This window comes from Phaenicophaeus curvirostris, chromosome 5 (assembly GCF_032191515.1).
Source record: "Phaenicophaeus curvirostris isolate KB17595 chromosome 5, BPBGC_Pcur_1.0, whole genome shotgun sequence".
Classification (NCBI taxonomy): domain Eukaryota; kingdom Metazoa; phylum Chordata; class Aves; order Cuculiformes; family Cuculidae; genus Phaenicophaeus; species Phaenicophaeus curvirostris.
In genome coordinates, this window is record NC_091396.1 from 33,412,655 (window position 1) to 33,433,816 (window position 21,162).

The 21,162-nt window shown below is 39.5% G+C and overlaps 1 protein-coding gene across 6 annotated transcripts in view; it reads right to left on the reverse strand.

Annotated features, from left to right (window-relative positions):
* Positions 1–21,162, reverse strand: part of RAD51B (RAD51 paralog B) — a 447,787-nt gene that overhangs the window by 215,076 nt on the left and 211,549 nt on the right. For all 6 annotated transcript variants that reach the window (XM_069858280.1, XM_069858279.1, XM_069858278.1 and 3 more), the window contains one exon: positions 8,518–8,614. In XM_069858280.1, coding sequence (XP_069714381.1) covers positions 8,518–8,614 — 97 coding nt within the window. The remainder of the gene's footprint in view (positions 1–8,517; positions 8,615–21,162) is intronic.

Sequence of the window (21,162 nt, forward strand, 5' to 3'; positions counted from 1 at the left end):
ATCACTTCGCTTGCTCTTCTCTGAATGCTCTTTTATTTTTAGTTTTTAGTATAACTGATATTATGAGAAGACAAGCAGAATACAGATTAGACATATTTTGCCCATGTGGAGCATGCAAAATCTGCTCATACTCAAGCTGCTGATTTTCATTACGTAAAGAGATAACAGAACAACCATATACTATCTTTTTATGATCACGTTATGTTTGGGTTTGATGCGTTTTAGGAGGAGATCATCACTGAGAAGCAGTTCATTCACATGCCAGAGCACCCAGCTCCAACTTCCAAAAAAGGCTAATACGTTATAAAACTTCCATCATTTAAGACAATAAATCATTATTATAATAATAAAGCAGGAAATAATGCGCTCTTTTTACGATCAAGGGGAATCATCAATCATAGGGGCTGCCTGAGATTAACAAGGAACCACTTTTCCAAACATCCTGGAGTAAACCCAGAGGAAACCCAGCTGGAACTGCAACTAGAACATAGGCATCAGATTCTGAAATCAACCTCTGTCCTATTTCCTCGCCTTCCCTTTTGGTATAATGCCTCCACCTGGGGTCACTGCTAACTGGTTCAAGTTCTGCAGGTGAGCCATACGCTTCATGTAATGCCACAAGCCAAATATAATGCCCACAGTGATGTTTTTCCATGTATAGAAATCCTTCTGATCCTCCCCCATGCCACCAGAAGAGAGATCCACTGCTTGTACTACAAAACTCAACAAGAAATGGGACTGAATGCTATTGAATGATGAAGATTCAAGTAATAATTTTTTCCTCAACCTTTGTTTGTACAGACATAAGGATTACCAACAGTAAGTTAAGACAGAACATAATTGGTCATTGTGCATGGGGACAAATGGTGTTTAGATCTTTCCTACCCTTGAATTCATTTTTCACTATGTAATCTGGAAGGTAAGTTAGTTTGGAACAGTTCCACCAATGCTGTTACAATGTAGTACTGCAGAAGGAATTTATAGCCAAACCATGTCTTATGTTTCTGATTTAAACCACTGATTTGCAGGGCCACAGCAAAAATGCACATCGATCTTATCTGTTCTGCACAGGATAGGAAGAAAGGGCAAAGGAGAAGGAATCACTACCATTAGATAACCAGGTCTCTTAATACTACTTTTATGATACAAACAAATGTCTAAATTCCAATGTATAGAGAACATATAGTTTCTATGTTCACCACATTGAAATATGAGTTAATCTTATTTTTAAACATTTTTAGGGCATAAGGAGATGACCTACTGCAATCTTATAACAGAGCTTTACAGCTATATGCCAGCAACTGAAACTCGTTGGCTGACCCATGCTGGCTCTCAGCTTACTGCAGTTAAGGAAAAACAGGAATAAACTAGCATGGGCAGGAGAATTCATGCAAACCCATTTTACTTTGCATTGGAAGGTGACGTACTCGGTCACACTTTGTCTCAGCTGAGGTAATTTACTTAGCAGCTGAGAGGTGATAACTCCTAACCACTCAACTATGACTGTAAGCACTTCTGTTATCATGCCTCTGATTATATAGACGAGTGATTCCCCACAAACGTACCTGAAGGGTTTTTGGATTACAAATTGTTGATTAATGACTGTAAGTCATATCACATCTTCAGAAAGAAACCACAACAAAGCAGCAAAACTTTGTATTCTATCATCACTGCCAGTAGGAAATGAGGAATGGAGATTCTCTGATACATAGAGGCCTCTGACTGCTCCTACTGACAGTTGTCAAACCTTTCGTAGTCTAGATCAAGTGATTATGCATATATTATTCAGTTAGAAACTTCCACAGATATGTACAGTCTCTGTAACACTGTTTTACTGAGAGATTTATCTACTGATTAAAAAGCCGTTAAAATTTGACTGGATGTTATTATGCCACTGCTTCCTGCTTGTTGAAATATAGCATCAAAATTAGTACAGGCTGACATGACCACTGTTATCATGAAATCTAACTGCTCCATATACCACCACAGCCCTGCACCATGCAGAAACAATCACAATATCATTTCCTCTAATGGTTAATATCGTTTGTTGCAGGCCCTGTAATGACAGTGCACTTCCTCCAGGCATTCTCAACAGCCAAAAGGGCTTTTTTCCTTCCACTAGAGCACTGGGGTGCTGAGTCCACTACTGCAAGAAGCACAGAGTTACCAGAAACACAAACACAGTGCAAGCACAAGAATGAAATTCTGCTTCAAGTAAGCTCATTTTTCCTTCCAACATATATTATTGAGTTTTATGTAAGTCACTCCTAGTTTTAGTGCCCACTGCTTACCAATCCTGAAGCACACATACTACATACTATCCTAACTTCCAGCAGGTTAAAAAAGAAGATGAGATCCTTTCTCAGCTTTCAGTGTATGTGGGCCTAACAATCTTTTTCATGAAGGGTCTGAAACTGTAGAAGTAACTCAAGGACAGATCAGACTGAAAGAACAAAAGGCTTCCCACAGCACTGTTGGCTGGGGAAGGGGATTAAAGGGTCTATGCTGGGGTAGTTTCTTAAAATAACAGCTGAGACAGGAAGTCCAGCAGCAAAATAAAGAATTAGAAAGAAACAACTCCAGCTGCTCCATTACAGCTCACATCAACCAGGGAGTCAGGAGACTCTACCAGCTCCTGCACTAAAGTCAGAGACAGTCAGGCCTCGGACTTGGCGGTAGAATCCTGTGGCTGATGGACTCACTGAGCTCTCCTGTCCCATCATGGGCAAGTAGTCAGCCTTGGGCATTAGTGGCACAACCAAACCATCAAGTGAGAAGTGGCAATTCATATAAAAACAAAAACAGAGGCAAACCTTACCACAATTCCTTGTATCCTCATGACTGTAGAGGGTAAAAGATACAGTGCAGCACTTCACTGTCTTGATAAGCCATAAAACAAGAAGAGAAATCCATTACCTTCTCAGGGATATGTCTTTGCCTTCAGAGTTCACAGCTGCACACCAGTCTCAGCTGGGAAAAGTACTCTTGAGCATGCACAGACACGAACTAATTATTGGAATTCAACTTCTAAACCTGGCTCATTGCCTTCTTGAACATCTAAAATCCACCAGCCTTCATAGGTCTACATAAGGTGTCACTCAAAAGATCCTTCTTACACCATGCAATATGGATCTTAGTTTTCATAAACCAGTCTAGTAATCTCCATGCAGATTATTCCATAACAGTATTAAAAAAAAAAAGTTTTAGTAACTATTCCCAAATATTTGGGTCTCAGAAAGTCAGAGTGGATTGATAAAAAAATATGATGGGATATTAATTTAGGAACTGTGCTATTTAAACAACTGTTGTAATTAACCACTGTTTTAGTGATCCACGACAAACCACCTCCTCTTTCAAACATAACTGTGTAAACCAGCCTGTAATAGGTTTACAGAGCGTTCAGCTAAAATACTAAAGGCCTAAAACACACCAAAGTATTACGATACTTCCTAAACTATTTAAATTCATATAATGCCGGAGCATTTCACTAGGACAAGCATTATTCTGCATGAGCTTTAAAATAACACAGAAGAAGTATTTTTAAAACTTAGTTTAACAGCTGCTTCATTCATAAGTTCAGCATCTGCAAAACAGGTATGTTTGTGTTCTCATAGAATTCTTTACTTTTACTGTCACCTGCAGATCCAACCTTAAGCACAAGTGTATATATATACATAAATCAAACAAACAAACCAAACCCAACCTCTGATGTCAGGGCTCCCCTCAGTTCTTGCGTTAATTCCTTCAGGGTTCTCTCTATTCTGCACCAGGGCTGAAAACTGGAATTTGAAGGGAGGGAGGTAATAAACTACAGAACTAGTCTTACTCTGGGGTGAGCAGCAGGTCAACTCATTATTTTGCCCACCGGGCTATTAAGAAAGAAAAAAAAGTTGCAAAATAAAACTGAGGCCTGAAGAATAAAATAATTTAACCATAGATAAAGGGCAAAGCAAATAAGAGAAGCCAAATATTCCAGCTTTATCTTCTACTCCTAAAGTAAAGTAGGAAAATCCTGTGGGTGGAGATATTATGGTAGCTTAGTTTTCTCCAGTCTCCACAACACGAAAGCCTACTTCTTCTCAACAGCTTAAAAGAATTCAAGATCATGGCAACAAAGATGAAAAGGTCAGACTAAACTCATTGCTCACAGTGTGCACTAAAAATATATAATGCCATGACAAACTGCTTGATGGACACAAATGGCAGAACACTGAACGCTGGCCTCCGAAGAGCTAGTACAAGTTTATAGACTATTTTAAACACAAAATAATTCTGACTTTTCCAAACAAATATTTTAAAGTGCTAGCTGAGACTGAAGATGCTTAAGACAGCGTTCCTTTTTTTCCCTGATGCTTTGTGCACACTTGAAGGCGGATGATGTTCTTGTTCATAGCAACACAACCCTGAGCTTCTTCCAAGAAAGACGGAGTTTTGCTTTGACGTCTTTGAGAGGAAGTTAGAGCTGCAACTGGCAGATATATTAATAGGACAGGCAGTGGTAGACTAGCAGGGACCTTAAGTAAGGCATGCTGCCCAACCTCTCTGCAGCACAGTATGATTTGCTTAAGAGTGCTTAACACAAGTTTTCCAAAACTAACACTTGTGAAACACACAGATTTCACCTTCCACTCAGCGCCCAGACACACAGGCCTGGAATTAATTCTCAACAATCTCCTATTTTAGGTAAAATCCTATCATATGAACTTTGCAAAAGTAACAAAAAGAGTAGAGTCACAGCCACAGATAGCTTTTTTAAAGACATCCATTAACAGTCACACAAAATATTTTCTTGTGGACATTTGCACTCAATTTCTACTGTTCACTCAGCCTAATGCAGCTTAAATCCTTTTCTTTTTATTAATGAGATTATTTTAATTGGGGTAAGGCGTACTTTTTACACATTTAAATAACAAAATATTAATTCTTCAGAACACATTTTGAAGCCTGGGGATAGTCCTGGGTTCGTCTGACCATCTCTGCAATCTGAAATAAACTTAAGGCTTCTCAAAGTTGTCTTTGACCGGAACAGTTAAACAGAGGCTATTCCATAAAGTGAGGATGAAACTGAAACCTATTCACAACATGCTTCGGTCTACCCACTACAGTGATAGGGTTTGCAAGAAAACCATATAAGAACAGTATGGCTACAAATAAAACTGGAGTTTGCTTGCTAGGGAAGAAGTGACAGCCTTTATGTGCCTGAGAATCTTAGAGCTGTAGAAAAGTATCAGTAGTCTTATTGAACTCCTTCAGATGATAATCTGGCAAATATGTAAAGGCCAAATGAATGCAAGGACTAAGCCAGAGGCACAGACATTTTTGTATTTTATTCATTACCTTAATTTGTAGCAAACTAAGTGTTTTGCTTTCTGTCTTGAAGCAGAAGCACGCAATGTCTAGCAATTTAGTTGGACATAAACCATTTCCTACAAGAACTACCAATACACACAGTTCAATGGTTCTTACTGTGCTACCTAAGTAGTGGGATTTTACAGTCAGCGCTGTTTTCATAAAGCCTTTAAAGTATTCATAGAAATCTAACATTGTAGGACACAAGTTTTCATGCACTAGTGTACAATTTTGGGGATGACAAGCTCTAAGCCCAAACCAGCTTGACAATGTCCTTTTAGCTTGTTCATCAGATTAACTTTGTCACACATCAGATGAACAGCTTCTTTGGTTTCTTGCCTAATCTAACACATAACCCAAGTGATTCCCTTCTAAAGCACAATCAAAAGCAAAAGCCATTGTAACATTAAAGTTCTTTCTAATAACATATTCAGTTTAAAATTGTTATTCTTTTATCAAACTATTTATAGCGATGGGACTCTGATTTCAGATACAATTAAAACAACACACTAGATATATATGAACCAAGGGGTCCGAGTTCATTACAGGATTAATAATGTGTTATGAATCCTTTCACATCTGGGTCATCGGTTCAAACTCAGCTTTAGCTGGTGATGAATGAAAAGGGAGAAAGAGGTAAAAATCCAGTCATAGATCTGGCCTCTATTCCTGCCTCTGCACCACACCCATTTTGTTTCCTTGGGCTACTCATTTAACTACTCTGTCCTGCAAGTTCCACAGTTGTACAGTAGGAATAAGTATTATGACTATCACACAAATCCTGGAAGACCAATTCATTAAGGATTCCTAAGTATCCAAGATTTTCAGAAGATTAAAGTATCGGTACTTTCGGGTTGTTCAAGAGATAATATGCAATAAAATAGAAGGGACTTTCTCAGGACAAGTCAAAATGTCAATGTTAAACAAGAAAAACACTAGCCACAGTAGTCTATTTTTATAGCAACATAAGCATGGAAATCAAATTCTGAGTGGGTCAGAAATTTCACTTTTTCTCACAGGTAGGCAGCACAGTTTAAAATTGAAGCAAACTGGAAATTCAGCAGCAGACATACAATGGATCAGAAAAGCAGGTGACAACCAGGTAGCGTGGTGATGCCTTGTGCTCTCCCATTATACAACACAGGATGTAAATGCCACATCTGTCAATGCTGGTTTACAGAAGAGGGAAGGAAGGGAGAGAGGGAAAGTCTATCACTCCTGCATCCCTTGACAGAACTTTAATTACTGAAGCTGCTTGCACTGCTACAGTCTCTGCTGCTGTCATTCCAAAGCTAAACAAAGGTTTCCATTTTCAGCAAGTGTCACATTGGCACATTTTACCATTTCAGATCCTTAATTAAATAAAATGAATGAGAGAAAAAAGGGAAAACAACACACACACAGAGCACCAAGACATTTTAACTCATTCTTGAGATAAAAGGTGAAAAAAAAATAGCGGTAGACAGTTTAGACACAAGACGATAGCTTCATTAATAAGCTGTAACTGCTACAAAAATCATCACACCATTTCTTATGTGGTCCCGATTTCAGAATACTATTGAACTATACACAGCACTGAGAATATTTCATATTAGCAGGAAAATTTTGAAAGATTACAACTATTCCATGCTTTTTCCAAAGATGCGTCAAATATTTTAACCACAAGAGCAAAATATGTGTGAGAATATATTTTGTTATTACTTCCACGTCAGCATCAGCTATGTCTTTCTTTCCAGAGGAAGCTCACACACAATCATTCTAAAGGACAAGAAAAAGCACAAGTACTGCAATCAAGAGCATTCAATGAGACAACATGCAACAACTTTGTGCCAAGAAGGAAATCATAAAGATGAAAAATTATGCCTTCCTCTTCCAAATCTAGTTACCAAATCTCAACTCTTTCTAACAGAGGTAGGGAGCAACATTCAAGCAATGAACTTCAGAGATACTTTGGCAAAGGATGGAGCCAACATAAGCCACAAGTGCAATTCCAAAATTATTTAATGGGCTGTGCTTTGCCCAAGCTCTTATTGACAAAATTATGAAGTAAACACATCACTCAGTGCCAAGTCATTACACCGAAGTTATCTGCTATCATTGACAATCTGTGTTTAGTATTTTTTCAGCCTCTTCCTCTCGTTCACTGAAATAAGCTGCAGAAATAATGTCAATGTTAACCACTGCTTTGTCCATTTGGCCAGCAAGCTGTTCTTGTGCTAAGTCAGAGAAGCTTGAGAGGACTGCTTTTTCATCAGCCAGAACAAAGATAAGCTGACCAGAACCACCAGAAAGTGCAACAAGGCGAGAAAGAGGGGAAACACCCGTATTATACAAAGTAGGAAGTCTACATACAACTATCATGCCTTTGCAGGAAACATGAGAACTGCTTATTATCATACATTTGGGTCTATGCATTAACTGAACTCTCAGTTGAAACGCCTCTGCATCTGCCCCTGATTGAGGGTACTCTGAATATTCCTTGCAAGTGGGGAAAGCTGAAATTATTATATTACTTTGAAACTTTCATTCAGAATTATCTTTTCTTCTTGGCACAATAAGTACTCCTTATTACACCTGAAATGTGTGCTTGTCTCTAATTTTGTGCAGTAAAAAGAAACATGAAGATGTACAATAGTATAGGACATCACACAAAACCTCATATTCCCTTCACACAATATTGAGAGCACAGTTTAAGGCAACGTACTTGAAAACCAGACAAGCATTAATGCAAGGAACAGAACTGAGTAGTTGCTCTCCTTCATTTGTAACTGGCTGCTTGTCTTCAGAATCGCAGATAATCTTTAGATAAGTCAGATGTGTAGCCTAGCCTGTGTATTGACTGTAGCAACAGCTTCAGAAGACTGAGAAAACAATGCTCTAAATGCATATGAAAATACAATGCCAAGAAACATGTTATAGAACTGAACATGGCTTCAATATTCATTCCCAGCCCTTAGAAGGTGTCAAATAGTTTTAGTTAATAAATTTACTTTCTATTTTTTTATAAATGGACTTTCAAAGCAAACTGAAAAATAGTTTTTTCCCCTGTTTTATGTTAGGCTTGATAACCCATCTCTCACAGACCTCTTATATCACGAGAAGACTGCAAGTTACAGTGTGGATTTGTGTCAGCGTAGAGTTTCGGTTTTGATAGAAGGGCTCTCTTACCTTCAGACAGGGACAAATCATCAGCTGGAGACACCAGGTCTGCCTGGATGGAAATGCGATTGCTCAACGATGTGGTAATCTGATTCGTCACGATAACCTGCAAACAGACAGGGAGAGGGGGAAGGGAGATGAATTTTTATAGCTACTGGAAGGCAGAGAGCAGCCCAGGCAAGGACTTGAATTCTTCAAGCATAACATCCAAGCAACTCTCTATTCTGCCCTTCTGCAAATTCAACACACAGCAAATTTTGAACTACCTGCAGAAAATGAAAGAGGTAATTGCAAGAAGTGCAGGGAAAAGGATATTGTTAAAAAGATGAAATACTAAACTACAGTATGTTCATACATACAGTCACCTAAAATTAAACCACAGTTCTGAAGAGCTTAGTTCTTCAATGAACAACTTGATGCTCCTTACAAAAAGCATCATTTTCTTCACAGGCAAATAGCAAAATATGTTTTCCTAGTAATTTCCATACAACTTATAGCCTTTCTTGCTTGGGTCAAAAGAGTGCAACGGAGAAAGGTGCAGTAAGGATACACCCCTACTGATCTGAAGCAGAAGAGTACCAGATTTCACAGAGCCATCTCTACACAAGAGGATTTTTCAGGATCACAAGATTCTAATAAACAACAGACTTGTGGTATCCACACAATGTTCCTCCCTGACAGTATGAGCTGGGCTGGCTTGCAAGAGATGAACGGTTTCTTGCACCTTTGAAAACATTCATTTTCTAATAACAAGAAAGCATTAGGGCAAACACTGCAACCACCATCAAATGAAGAGCATAGTTATAAACACCATTATCTCCTAATGCTTTGGAACTCTAAGCAGCCACAGTTCCCACAAATACAACTGGTCTCCATTTTGCAGACTGACAAAAACTTAAGAAATTACTTTTTAAAAAAAAAAAGAAACAGAATGATCCTGTTACTTGCACTGAGCACAGTCTCCATTCCAAACAAACTCTCTTTGAAACTAGTGATCTGTCTTCAGCTGTATTTGACACAGGGAGAAGGAGAAAGAAAGCCTACACAGTACTCTCTGGATACAGTTTCATGATGCTACTGGAGTAAATTAACAGCTTGCCATTGCTAAAAGGAAGAGGAGTTTTTCGGCTCTTCCCTCCACTGCTCTTCCCTCCCTTTGATCATGACTTCCTCCTGCTTTCTAACAGTTTCAGTAAGACGAGATGACAAACTCTCCATTTTCTTTTTTTCTATTTCAAGATCCCACATAAGCTGTACCAGATCACAGAGTCGTAACCGCAGTGGTGGTGCTGCAGGACATTGCATCTTCTTCAGGCAGCATGACATGAGCTACCAACAATGTGATGGAGTCTGTGACCTTTACGAAGACCACAACTCTTCCTCCCTGCTCACATCAGCCTACCCACCTCTGTGCTTGTAAACAGGCACAGTGGTGCCTGAGCGTTTTACAGACTGTACCAACAGGACTAAATTGAAAAGTTTGTAAGCCAAATCTTCACCTACTCAACAGGAAACCTTCCGAGCCCCATAGTGATATCCCTCATGCTTTTCTGCTACTGACTGCACACTCTGGACAAACTTCAGGTGGCTCCTGCTGCCCTGCCCAGCTTAACCGTAAGTTGCACATTTTGAGACTAGACATTTATGACGACTGCAGTGAACACAGACATGGTAGATTGTATTGGTCTTACACCTAGGTTAAGGTTCTTAAGGTACAACCTACAATACTGCCAACAGCAACCACACAAGAACCATATCACAGCGCTCTGTTACTGCCTCCAGAGCTCCTGCTTACCCCTATAAGCACCCAGAGCAGACAGGAAAGCATCTGGCACAAAAAACACCTTGCAGCCGCTGCTGGCCATCCTGTTCATCAGATTACAAGGTAGGATTCAATCTAATAACAAAGAACAAAAGAAGTCACTTTTTGCCTTCCTTCTTTCCAGGGTACTTATCTTCCATTTTAGGGGGCCAATTCGTCCTTGTGATAGAGTGAACATCAAAACTGGTTCAAGGCAAACAAAAGCAGACAGCAGCCAAGAGCCAGGAGGGATAAGGAATAGGATGTGAGACCTTTCCTTCTTAACACTGTTTTCACTTAGTTTTCACAGTGTCACAAACCCCACAGCCTCATTCATCCACTGAGGCTCTTCTGGCAATTAGGCATAAGACACACCAACAATATGGCACAACACTAAAGCTTCTCCTCAGTCCAGTACTAGAAAATGTTCCAAAACAGAACACACTAACAAACTTCTCCACACACACATACTGGTGGGGTATGAAGTTTTCATTGGCACACTTCTGCAATGATCACATTCACAAGTGTCAAAAGCCCTGTAAGCAATGCAGTCATCCCAGACTTGTGCCAAGGTACTCTTTATACAATGCCATCACATATTTTATTATTTATACACCACATTTTAAAGTAAAGCTACCATGTTTAAGGATCTTCTTAAAATTGAAACAAAGACCTAAGCATACCATATTTCATACTGCTCTCCTTCAAAGGAAACTAACTTTAAAGGCTTCAAAAATCAAAAGAAAAATTAACATCAAGAATAATGCAACTGCGTTTTTTTAATCTTTCAGCTTTCTTTGCCACCTTTTTAACCAGGAACTTCACAGATTGTTCACTGTAGGACTGTAATTCTTCATCTTATGCTTTACTCAAGCTATGCCTCTCAAAGTTTGCTTTACTCTCAAAGCTATGCCTTCCATTTCTAATGTGTCCTTCAATAACTACTCAATACTAATATCCTAGACACCCTATTATACTGTTTAAAAAGTCAGTTTATAAAGACAGAGTCTTACCCACATAAATGTTCCTCTCTACCTTGCTGAGGATGGGAATTAGGTGCTTTCTTAATTCCATGAATTCACTGATAGCTAAACATTTGCTTGAATACATGTTTAAATACTATCTTGAATAAGCACACTCCTCTGAGACAAGCCATGTGCATATACAGAATGCTTATTTTGGAATTAACTAAAAATTACCATTCATTTCTGCAGGCCTGCAGAGCCTACACAGAGATTTGGTTCTCCCGTAAGTACAAGCCATGAGGCTGTTAGCTAAACGCTGGATTTGACATCGAATTCCCTGTCACACTTCTGCAGCTTCACTTACTGCAAAATTCTTCTATTGGGTACAGGTACTCCTACTATCAAACAACTAACATTGATCTTTGTGCACCTGCTATTATACAGCTTGAACCTTAGTCTGCCAGTGTGCAGAGTGCTCCACGCTCTCAGTGCCTCAAACAAGCTACAGGTTGCTAAAAAAAGGAAAAAAGCTAGCCCTTACTCAGCTCCAGTTCTGAAGAAAAATGTTAAGGTGCTCAGGTTTAGAGAACTCCTCTGAGTACATACACCTACCTTCAAAACTCCCCTTAGTGGGGAATACTAAGATTTCTTTTGTTTTTTTCCTAAAGTAAAATTATGGTAACAAATACATCAACAGCTAATGGTGCCACTGAAACAAGATCCTACTTTTTCACCAGTTCCCAGTCCTCCACGTTCAACGTGAAGCCCTGAATGGTGAAACTACTCGAAACCAGTGTCATTTCTAAAGAATAGATTAACTTCTCCTCAAAGTCTCCCTTACCAACCTGACTGACAGACTTAGGCATCGTTCTGCTATCCTTTGAAATGGTTCAGCATATTCAGAAAGTTGCAACGATGTGTCTGAGAGAACAGCTAAGCCTGAGTGTAATTTGGAGACAGCATACAGGTAGACAAAGAAGGGATAGAGTGAAACAACTGCATGAATTCCTGATGAGTAATCACATTGGTGCATGGACAGAATCAGCTGAATCATGCATTCATTCATACAAGTGGGCACAAATTATAGTCCTTGTTGTGATCTTAATCATCTCATATGTTACAAATCATCAACGTTATGAAGAAGCTTAAAAGTACTTCCTTTTGGTCTGCTAGGCGCCACACCAGAAAGAAACCACCTCTCACTGCTGGACAGTGCCTGGAAACAGGCTGGGGTCACAAGTCTAAGCAGACTTGTTAGAAAGAGTGCCTTGCACTGGATTAGCAATAGCAGTTCCTCAGCTTTTCACTGGAGTTTTGCCATTAAAGTACAGATTAGATTTAGTCTGTTTAGTACAGGAGACCTGCCAAGTCCTCAGTCTAAGTAGGTATGGAAAAGTTGCCTCTGTTGTGGTTCCTTTTGTCAGATAGTGGACATCACTGCCAGCCAAGAATAGCTTCCATTTAAGAGCAGAACCCTCAACAATGAGAATGTTGCTAAGTGATATTTTAATGTTATAATATCAAAATACATACTATTTTAAAATACGGTGTATTTTATACATTACCCAATATTTGCAGAGGAGCTCTTACTTCCACCATCAACAAATATAAAAAAGCTATTTCCTTACTAGAGGTACTTTCATTGCCACTAAGGCAGGAAGAGTCACAAAACACATTATAGCTCTCCACACACAACCATGTCCTGACACGTGCAGCAGGTAAGGATGTTATGTTATTGTTTTCTGTTTCTACCTTGTGATGACTGAAGAGTATAGGGCTTCTTCAGCCGGTGACTATGCATGAATGAAAAACATCCTCCACTGTTAAAGGAAAAGGGGAAAAAAAAAATGAAAAGAATCAGCTAGACAGCTAAGTTACATTGGAAACTTGCCCCACACAGTCTCCTAGGGAGTTCAGTGAACCACTGCCTTTAAACTTTCAGCTTATTCAGTCGCAACTGGTTAAGTTAGCTATTTAACAAGTGAAAATTTACAGTCCTCAGCTTTCCAATTCTGACAGAATTACAAACACCGTAGAAACTCACTCAGATTCAAATTTAAAAAACATTTCTGGGAAAAAGTCTGCTATTTAAAATACCACACAACTGACTGACCACGCAATTTCCCAATCTAATGAAGATTTTTACTTCAGCATAGCAAATTTAGATTATAAAATAGCTCCTTCTAATCATTAAAAGCGTTATGACAGCAAGAAGAATCCTTTTCCTTACAGGTCAAAAATCTGGAGATAAAAGCAAGGAGACAGTGGGAACACATTTTCGAGTTCCTCATTTTAGACACCTTAAAAAAACCACCTACTGTTCTGACCACTTCCTCAATTTTTATACATGTTGATACCTGGGAAAAAAAATGGAAACAAGAAATTGCCAATGAAAATAGTGTTAAAGTTCTGGACAGGTCATTGCTACTTCCAAGATTAATCCAGAAGTCAACCCCACTGTTTATATTCTCTCAAAATCTTTACATGTTTTTATGAAAATAGAATTTTCTTCCACTGAAATTACTTCAGCAGATGCCAGTTTTCTGGAAGCACATTAGGAAAGTAAAAATACTTATTTAAGGTGCCTGAACTCCAAGCACCCTCACTTGCTGGGAACAGCACAGTTCCTGCAGATGAAAAGCCCCTGCAGGTCCTGGGAGACAGTTGGCCTAAGAACTGAAGTACGACTGCTTTACAAGGAAGAAAAAGCAAACTAGTTTTTGTTTGGTTATTTATACAGTACAACTTTTCAAATAGTCTCTGGCCCTTCCTAGGACCGCACTGAAACTACTAAATCTGACTTTGTCATCCTTGTAAATCCAATTGAGTAAATAAGTCATTTTCTGTAAACTTGTGGTCTCAGCCTCCTTGTTAGTTTATTGCAAAATTAAAGGGAGCTCAGCACAGAACTATTAATCAGTAACCAGCAAAGGTATAAAGTCTTCTGAAATGTACCAAGAAGAACGTGCCCCCATGCTGTCATGAAATGGCTGTTTGTTAAAAGAACAGAGCAGAAATCCCCATTTCTCATGCAACACTATTTAGGAAAACTCTTATTAAAAGCTTCCTATTGAGCAGAGAGAGCAAGCACAAGGACATTTGCAAGAATCCCAAATTATTCCACCCTTATTAGTCCATGTATTTTGTGGTTTTCACTGGATTCAAGCAATGTTGCTGGAGAGCACCAAGTCCAAATGACTGTCAGCAGGGCCGGGATGCTGACTCAGGGTGCCAGAGGAGAAGGAAAAGTAATTTTACTGATGCCCAGCCACTTGTCATGCTGGGCGCTGAGAAGGCATCTCTGCCCTTCCCTGAAGCCAGAGCTTTTAATGAAGCATTCAAGCAGTCAGTAACAGGTCGAAACAATGGTGACTATTGTCAAGGCACTTGCAATAGGGAAGCTCACGAAGCAATACCAAAGCCAGATGGGGAAGGCAGAAATCCTGGAAAAAGAAAAAGGGAACAGTGAAAAAAAATGGGGAGAAGCAGCATGCTTCAAACAGCTGCAGGAACCGCAACCTTCTCTTTGGAAACCATTACAGCTCCTAGAGGAGCTGAAGGAAGAACTCTAAATTATCACAGTCTGTCATAGTAGCAGCGTATTTGTGATCTTCACCTAAGCTATGCACTGAATTAGGTTTTCTTCAACTCCTGCTTCTTCAGGGAGAGTTTCTGCAGCACCAGTAGCCATTTGCCATAAAAGCTGTTAAAAGATGTCAAAGACCCCAGCAGAACTTGTACCTAATATTCACAAAGAAGAAAAAATCCTTAAAACTGAGCCCCTTCACTAAAATCAGGGAGTTACAGGCAGAAAGTGGAAAAGTCTGAACTGCAATACTGAGAGCTCTTAAACAACATAAGAGTTCCAAAGAGAGAATTTCAAGTGCCCACAGCTACTGAGCACTGGAAGCTGGCTACTGCAGCAACGCTCCACAGGGGCTCACCTTGCAGGACAGCGAGTTTCTCTGGTGAAAAGCCTCTGCACACTCAAAACAGTTCTGGGCTCCAGGACCAAACCAAACATGTTTATATCACAACTATTACTATGATAGGAGATTAAATAAATACACATATCTTCATTCTTAGAAAATGCAAACTATTTTGACTCATGCAAACCAAATACAGAAGAGAAAACCCAACAGTTTATTATCTCCGATCCAAGCAAGTCACCACACCCACCCAGTACTTGTTCCAGTAGGTGTCTCATCCTCCCAAGCTGAGTGGCCGTCAGCCCCAGCAGCTCAAGTTTCTGCAAGGAGGAATGAAAATAATTTCAAGTACTCTACAGAGCCCAGCCATTACAGGCAAAAATCCTTATAATAAAATGAACTCCCATGTTCAAAGTCAAACACCACTTCTAATGTTTAATCAAGGCCTAACTAACAAAGATAATTAAAAGCAATTTTCCATGTTGTACTAAAATTGTTGTAGCTAACAAAGAAAACACACAGCTCGTTCACAGCAAGCATAAGCAATAGACAGGTGCCCACTTTTAACAACTGTTGCTAGTCTAAATCAGTTGAAAGTAAAACTTAGCTGTTACAGTCATCTTTTTTATATATGACAGGCACAGGCTGCAACAGTGATGCTCATTTTAAGAGGGAAGCGGATGGATGTTTTCAGAAGAAACGGCACAGCAGCTAGACTGACTTATAGGTAAAGAAGAGGCCTCTTGGTGAAGCACTGCAAGAATTCACATTCTCAACCAATGTCACCAAAATTTGGCACAATTCCCTAAAAACCAGATATATACACAGAAAAACCACCGGAAACCTATTAAGAAACATTTCCAAATCCGATGAGCAATCTAGCAACAAGTGTTGGCCCTACTTCAGAGGAATTTTATCCATGCCTGTTTTCAGCTGTACCTATTTTCATCACATCCAGGATAAAAAAAGGGGGAAATTAAACAGTCTAATAGTATAGAAACAAGAAAGTAATGATTCTCTGGAAGGCTCACATATTACCAATACAGATTGCCACTAAAAGTGCCTCTTTGGTGCCTTTTCAGTACATAGAAGGGAAAAAAGTTTGAAGGTAGCAAGGACACATTGCTGCTAGCTGCAACCTTATTAGAGCTCCTAGGACAGGACTTGAGCCCCTGCTTTGCCACAGTAACTCTACCCAAGCATCTCCTTTTTTATTCCCTCAGTGAGGCAATTCATAGCAGCAGAGGTCATTTTACAGTCACTGGATTTCACTGGGTATAAATAGGAGCTGGAAGAAACCAAGGGATCTTTCAGAGACTGGCCACTGTACTTGCATCCAATTTATTCTACTTTGCATAGGAAAAGTACAAAGTTATGCAATTCCATTCCATAAGTCTTCTGGAGAAGTAAAGCATCTATTCACATCTCTGCCAACTGCTTTAAAAATAATCACAATGAATTAATAAAACTTCAACCAGAGGAAATAAAGAAACAAAACAAAAGCATGCTGTTCTCAGGCAGCTACATGACTTCAAGTTGAAATAGCTACCACCCAGCAACAGCCTGAGGTCTTGAGTCTCTCCTCCTCTGCGAACAAGGAATGCAGCCAACACAAACGTAACCTTCAAAATCCATGCTGCAGCACCCTTGCGCAGCTCCTCAAGAAAGGTTTGTGCGCCTGGAAGGCCTTCACATCCAGCAGCCTGCACAGACCTTTTGCAGACACCTGTGTAAGACATCCCACAGAGGGGTTGCCACCCACACTCGGACCCTGCTAGGTGCCCAGAGCTCCACGTTAGTTTCCAGTCAACCTTCTCTCTCCTCCACCCTCCCCTCCAGCCTCTGCACAATGACAGCTTTCTGAATTGGGCGTACTCCCGTGTGGAGCTAGTGATGCACCGCAGTGTGAGGCTGGTCAGATACCAGCTGAGCCCATGCAGAGTACCTTGCAGGAAATTACACTGCAATCCACAAGCAACTTTTACAGCCAAGATCTGCTACAGCCTCAAAGCAGGAAAACTACCTCTTAAAACGGAGTTTTCAAATAGAAGTCAAATAGTCCTGTGAAAGAAGAAATAAAATAAAATTATGAATTCACAGTTCACACTTAGACTGCATGCTGCTCTCAGCAACAGGGCCTTGGGTTGGTATAATTTGCTTGGTTTTGAAGGAAGACACTGGGTTGTCTGGAAAACCAACGAAGTAGTGCAGGACGGTTCTTCTCCAGCATGTTCCAGGCTGAGAGAAGAGCTGAGTACACCTCCTAGTCTTTAACAGGATTGCAAGGCTGTCAAATTTTTTGCTTACTTTTTTCCTCAATGAAAAACCTAGTTTAGTTTATTTGCACTCGTTAGCTTTCATTAGCAGATCAGCAAGCAGACTGAAGGCTCCTTCCTTTCACTTGCTGAGTTCAGACCTTCTGCCATGCACCTACCCAGCTATGTCCAGCACTTCAAATTTACCCAGACCTACAAGAAATCCGTGACATCAAATCTTACTGCCGTCTGATGGAATAAAAGTATTGCTACCTCTGTTGTAGAAACAGACACTCAGACACTAAGCAAACTGACCAACAGTACCACAAATCTTTACTACCATTCCTAAGTGCTGACTTCAAGGACAGAGTTGGAAGGGATCATACTCACCTAAGCAGTCTAAGAGATGTCAGGATAATCTAATTTCTATCCAGCAAATTACATATTCATAATTGTTTCTGCATTTGGAGCTGATTTTATTCAGTTTTTCTACACCTGTCTAGACTTGGGTTTTTTTCTTAACAACTAATATAAATAGGAATATAAATTAAACTAATGAAATATTCCCAAAAAAGGCCTGTTTAGGGCTCATGGCCTATTTCAAGCTGATAATTAGTGTACCAGCATTTTATTTGATTTTGATGTTCTGACAAGCCCAATAGAAAGACTACAAATAGTAATATACACATGCAGCTCTGGAGAGGTAGAGTATATAAGACACAACTCAGTGTCAATGTCATTAATTCCATTAATTCTTCAGATTCCTTCCAATTAATTCCTTCAAGCCTTCGAGGCAGTGGGTCACAGGAGACTTGCTGGCTCTTGGATGCAAACTGGAACCGCTCAATGGGGTACTGTAATGTAGAGCTTTGCCGAACAGTTTTTCAAACACTCCCCCAGCTCCCTCTCACCCCACATCGTGACCCTATGCCAACATTTTTAGAGGGAGGACAGTGTTAGTTCAGACTGCTCCTCAGTGCCTCATGGAAACAGCAGAAAGCAGTTTTAGGATGCGCTAGAAATCCCATCAATGCTTTGCTGTTCGGATCCCCTAAAAAACCTGCCTTCCTTGCCTAGCCTGCAGCACTGGAGCCTTTCTGTTTACCTTTAGGCAGGCAAGAGAGGACTATGGGAATATCTGTTCCCCCTTGTCTATTCATTTCACCTTTACAGGCAGGTAGCTACTAACACTGCCACCAGACAGCATCACATAGTTTACATTGGTTTATATTCAACATACTCTATCGGTATCACAGAAGCAGAGCAAATCTTTTCTAGCCTACAAAGTTGGAGATCACAGCATGCTTTGCACAATGCTCGTCAGGGACGTTTTCTTTTCTTGCTGTGTTATGGTAGCTGCTGCCTTTCTCTGAATATACTTCAGATGCATACAGGATTTTTATATTGACCTATAATGGCTATCCTTAGATAATCACATAGCTTTACTTCAGTGTATAGAACAGTCAGTAGATTTTGAGTACAGGAAAACAGGGAATTTAGATACCTATCTCCATCCCCCAATTTGCCAACACAATTTAACTTTTCTGTAGAGTATTAGGGTTGTAACGGACATTGCACAGAGCCCGACAATCAAACCATCATACCAATATTTTTTATAAAATGAGGAAAAGGTTATTAAGAAAGCAGGAACAAACTAGGCACCGATAGTATTATTTAATGCAACTAAGGCCCATTTAGAGAACACCATACCCTTGGTGATTGCTCCCAGTGTTTTCAAAATGTTCTTATGAACAAAATTTGGCCATCACCCTCTACTGCTGCAACACTGGTAAAAAAAAAAAGAGTAGAAATTATCCAGAAAACAAAACATGCAGCTGCTCAAACAAACAGCCTCTCAAGTCGCTATCAGTTGCACTTTCCTGTAACCCAGGGCTCAGAAATGTATGAAAGAGCAAGTGAGAATATACTACTGCAAATTATACATACTACAAGCTGCAGGTATATATTCAAGTTATAGTTTAGACATTTTCATACACTGAATTGCATCTGCACCATTTTCAGCCTAACCTGCAATTTAGCAAGTAATCTATCTGCGACCAGAAATACTTACAGTATTCCAAAATCATCAGTAGTTTCAGCCCCTCTTAAAATGCAACAAACAAAATGAACCAGGTACAGCTAAGAACACCCCTCTGATTGCTGGGCAATATCTTTCTGCTATACCAGTGACTATTTTAATTTTTTTAGTTTGAGCAGATTGGAAGTGGAAGTTTGACCATCCAGCTTTTGAGATTTGTAATACATTAACATATCTCAGATACAGCACAATATTTTTATGCCAAGGAAAATTGCTTGGATATATTTAATCTGTCTCCTAAACCTGCAAAGTTATATGGCGAGAGTTTTAAACTGTAACATCCTTCCACTTACAGTCTACAACACAATTTATACACTGAGATATTGTGAAGCAACTTTTCCTAAAAAAAGCAAATTTAACCTATACAGAATAGATGATGATGGATTGTGTTATGAAGCTATTTTAGGAAGTCTTAGTAGTTAGATTATCCTAAGTGCTTCTTTCACAATAGCACATGAAAAAACATTGTCCACAATTTACAGATAAATAGCCCATAATAAAACAGAGAAAAAAAAAAAAAAAGAGTGTGCACATGATTGTTTTCCAAACATGTCTGATCTGATAATACCCAGAGGAGAGAAGAGGGGAGGGGACATAAATCAACCAAGCTTCTTCTCTTCAATATTTGGGGGGAAAAAAGCCTGATCTTGTGGCTCAAGGTATTCTGGAATTTCAGTGGCATTGTCTTGGCCTCTGTATCCTACTTTTTCTACATCCTTTCACTATGAAATACAGTTAGTCAGTATTTCCCCAATAAAATCAGTGTTTATGTCACATTTTAAAATGAAAAATTTCTATTTTCCTACCTAACTTGCTTAAATTGGAGTGTACTTCCCTTGGAAATATGAATCATTAGAAACCTCTTTGAAAGATAAGACTCAAGATGGGAAATGAACTCAGAAAAATGCAAGGAGTCATTTTTGTGCTGAGACTGCACCATGACACCCCCTCCTTTGGCTTTGCCTAATACAGTAAATTAGTATTTGAGATTGTCCAAACAAAATCACGGACCCATAAAATAATACTCAAGCTAACTTCTCACCTCTTGGGATAAGAACACAGTCTTCGAGGTCAGTGCTTAAATACATGCACAAGGCAGCACTGTTGAAGTATATTCTCTCTTCTGTGCTGCAGGGAGGATCAGTCCTGCACGGTTGCTTTGGCAAACCTTTCCCTAGTACTAAGGAAAACCCAACTAAGAGACTGATAACAGTGAAACTCTTGCAAAAGTAAATCAATTCAAACCCAAAGGTGTTCCTTTTCTTTTGAAAATTTGGTATTGATTTGTTTGGGAAGCTGGTGATCACTGAGAATAGCTCTAGTGGTTCCACTGGAAATGACACTGGGTCTTACCAGCATTACTGTTCTTTGTTGCTGGTACCTCAGTTTTTATGTAAATATTTGCAAACATTTTTTTAAAAAATGTTATTTATACAGCTGTCCGGGCTGACCACTATATTTACAGCTACAGAAACGTGAAAGAGTTGATGTTAGGTGAATAAAAACATGCTGTGGCACCTGGCTAAATAATTTTTGCACCTTCTTCAAATTAACCTCAAGTGAACACAGTTGGGTCAAATCTTCTGAGATTTGCTGAGCATCCTAC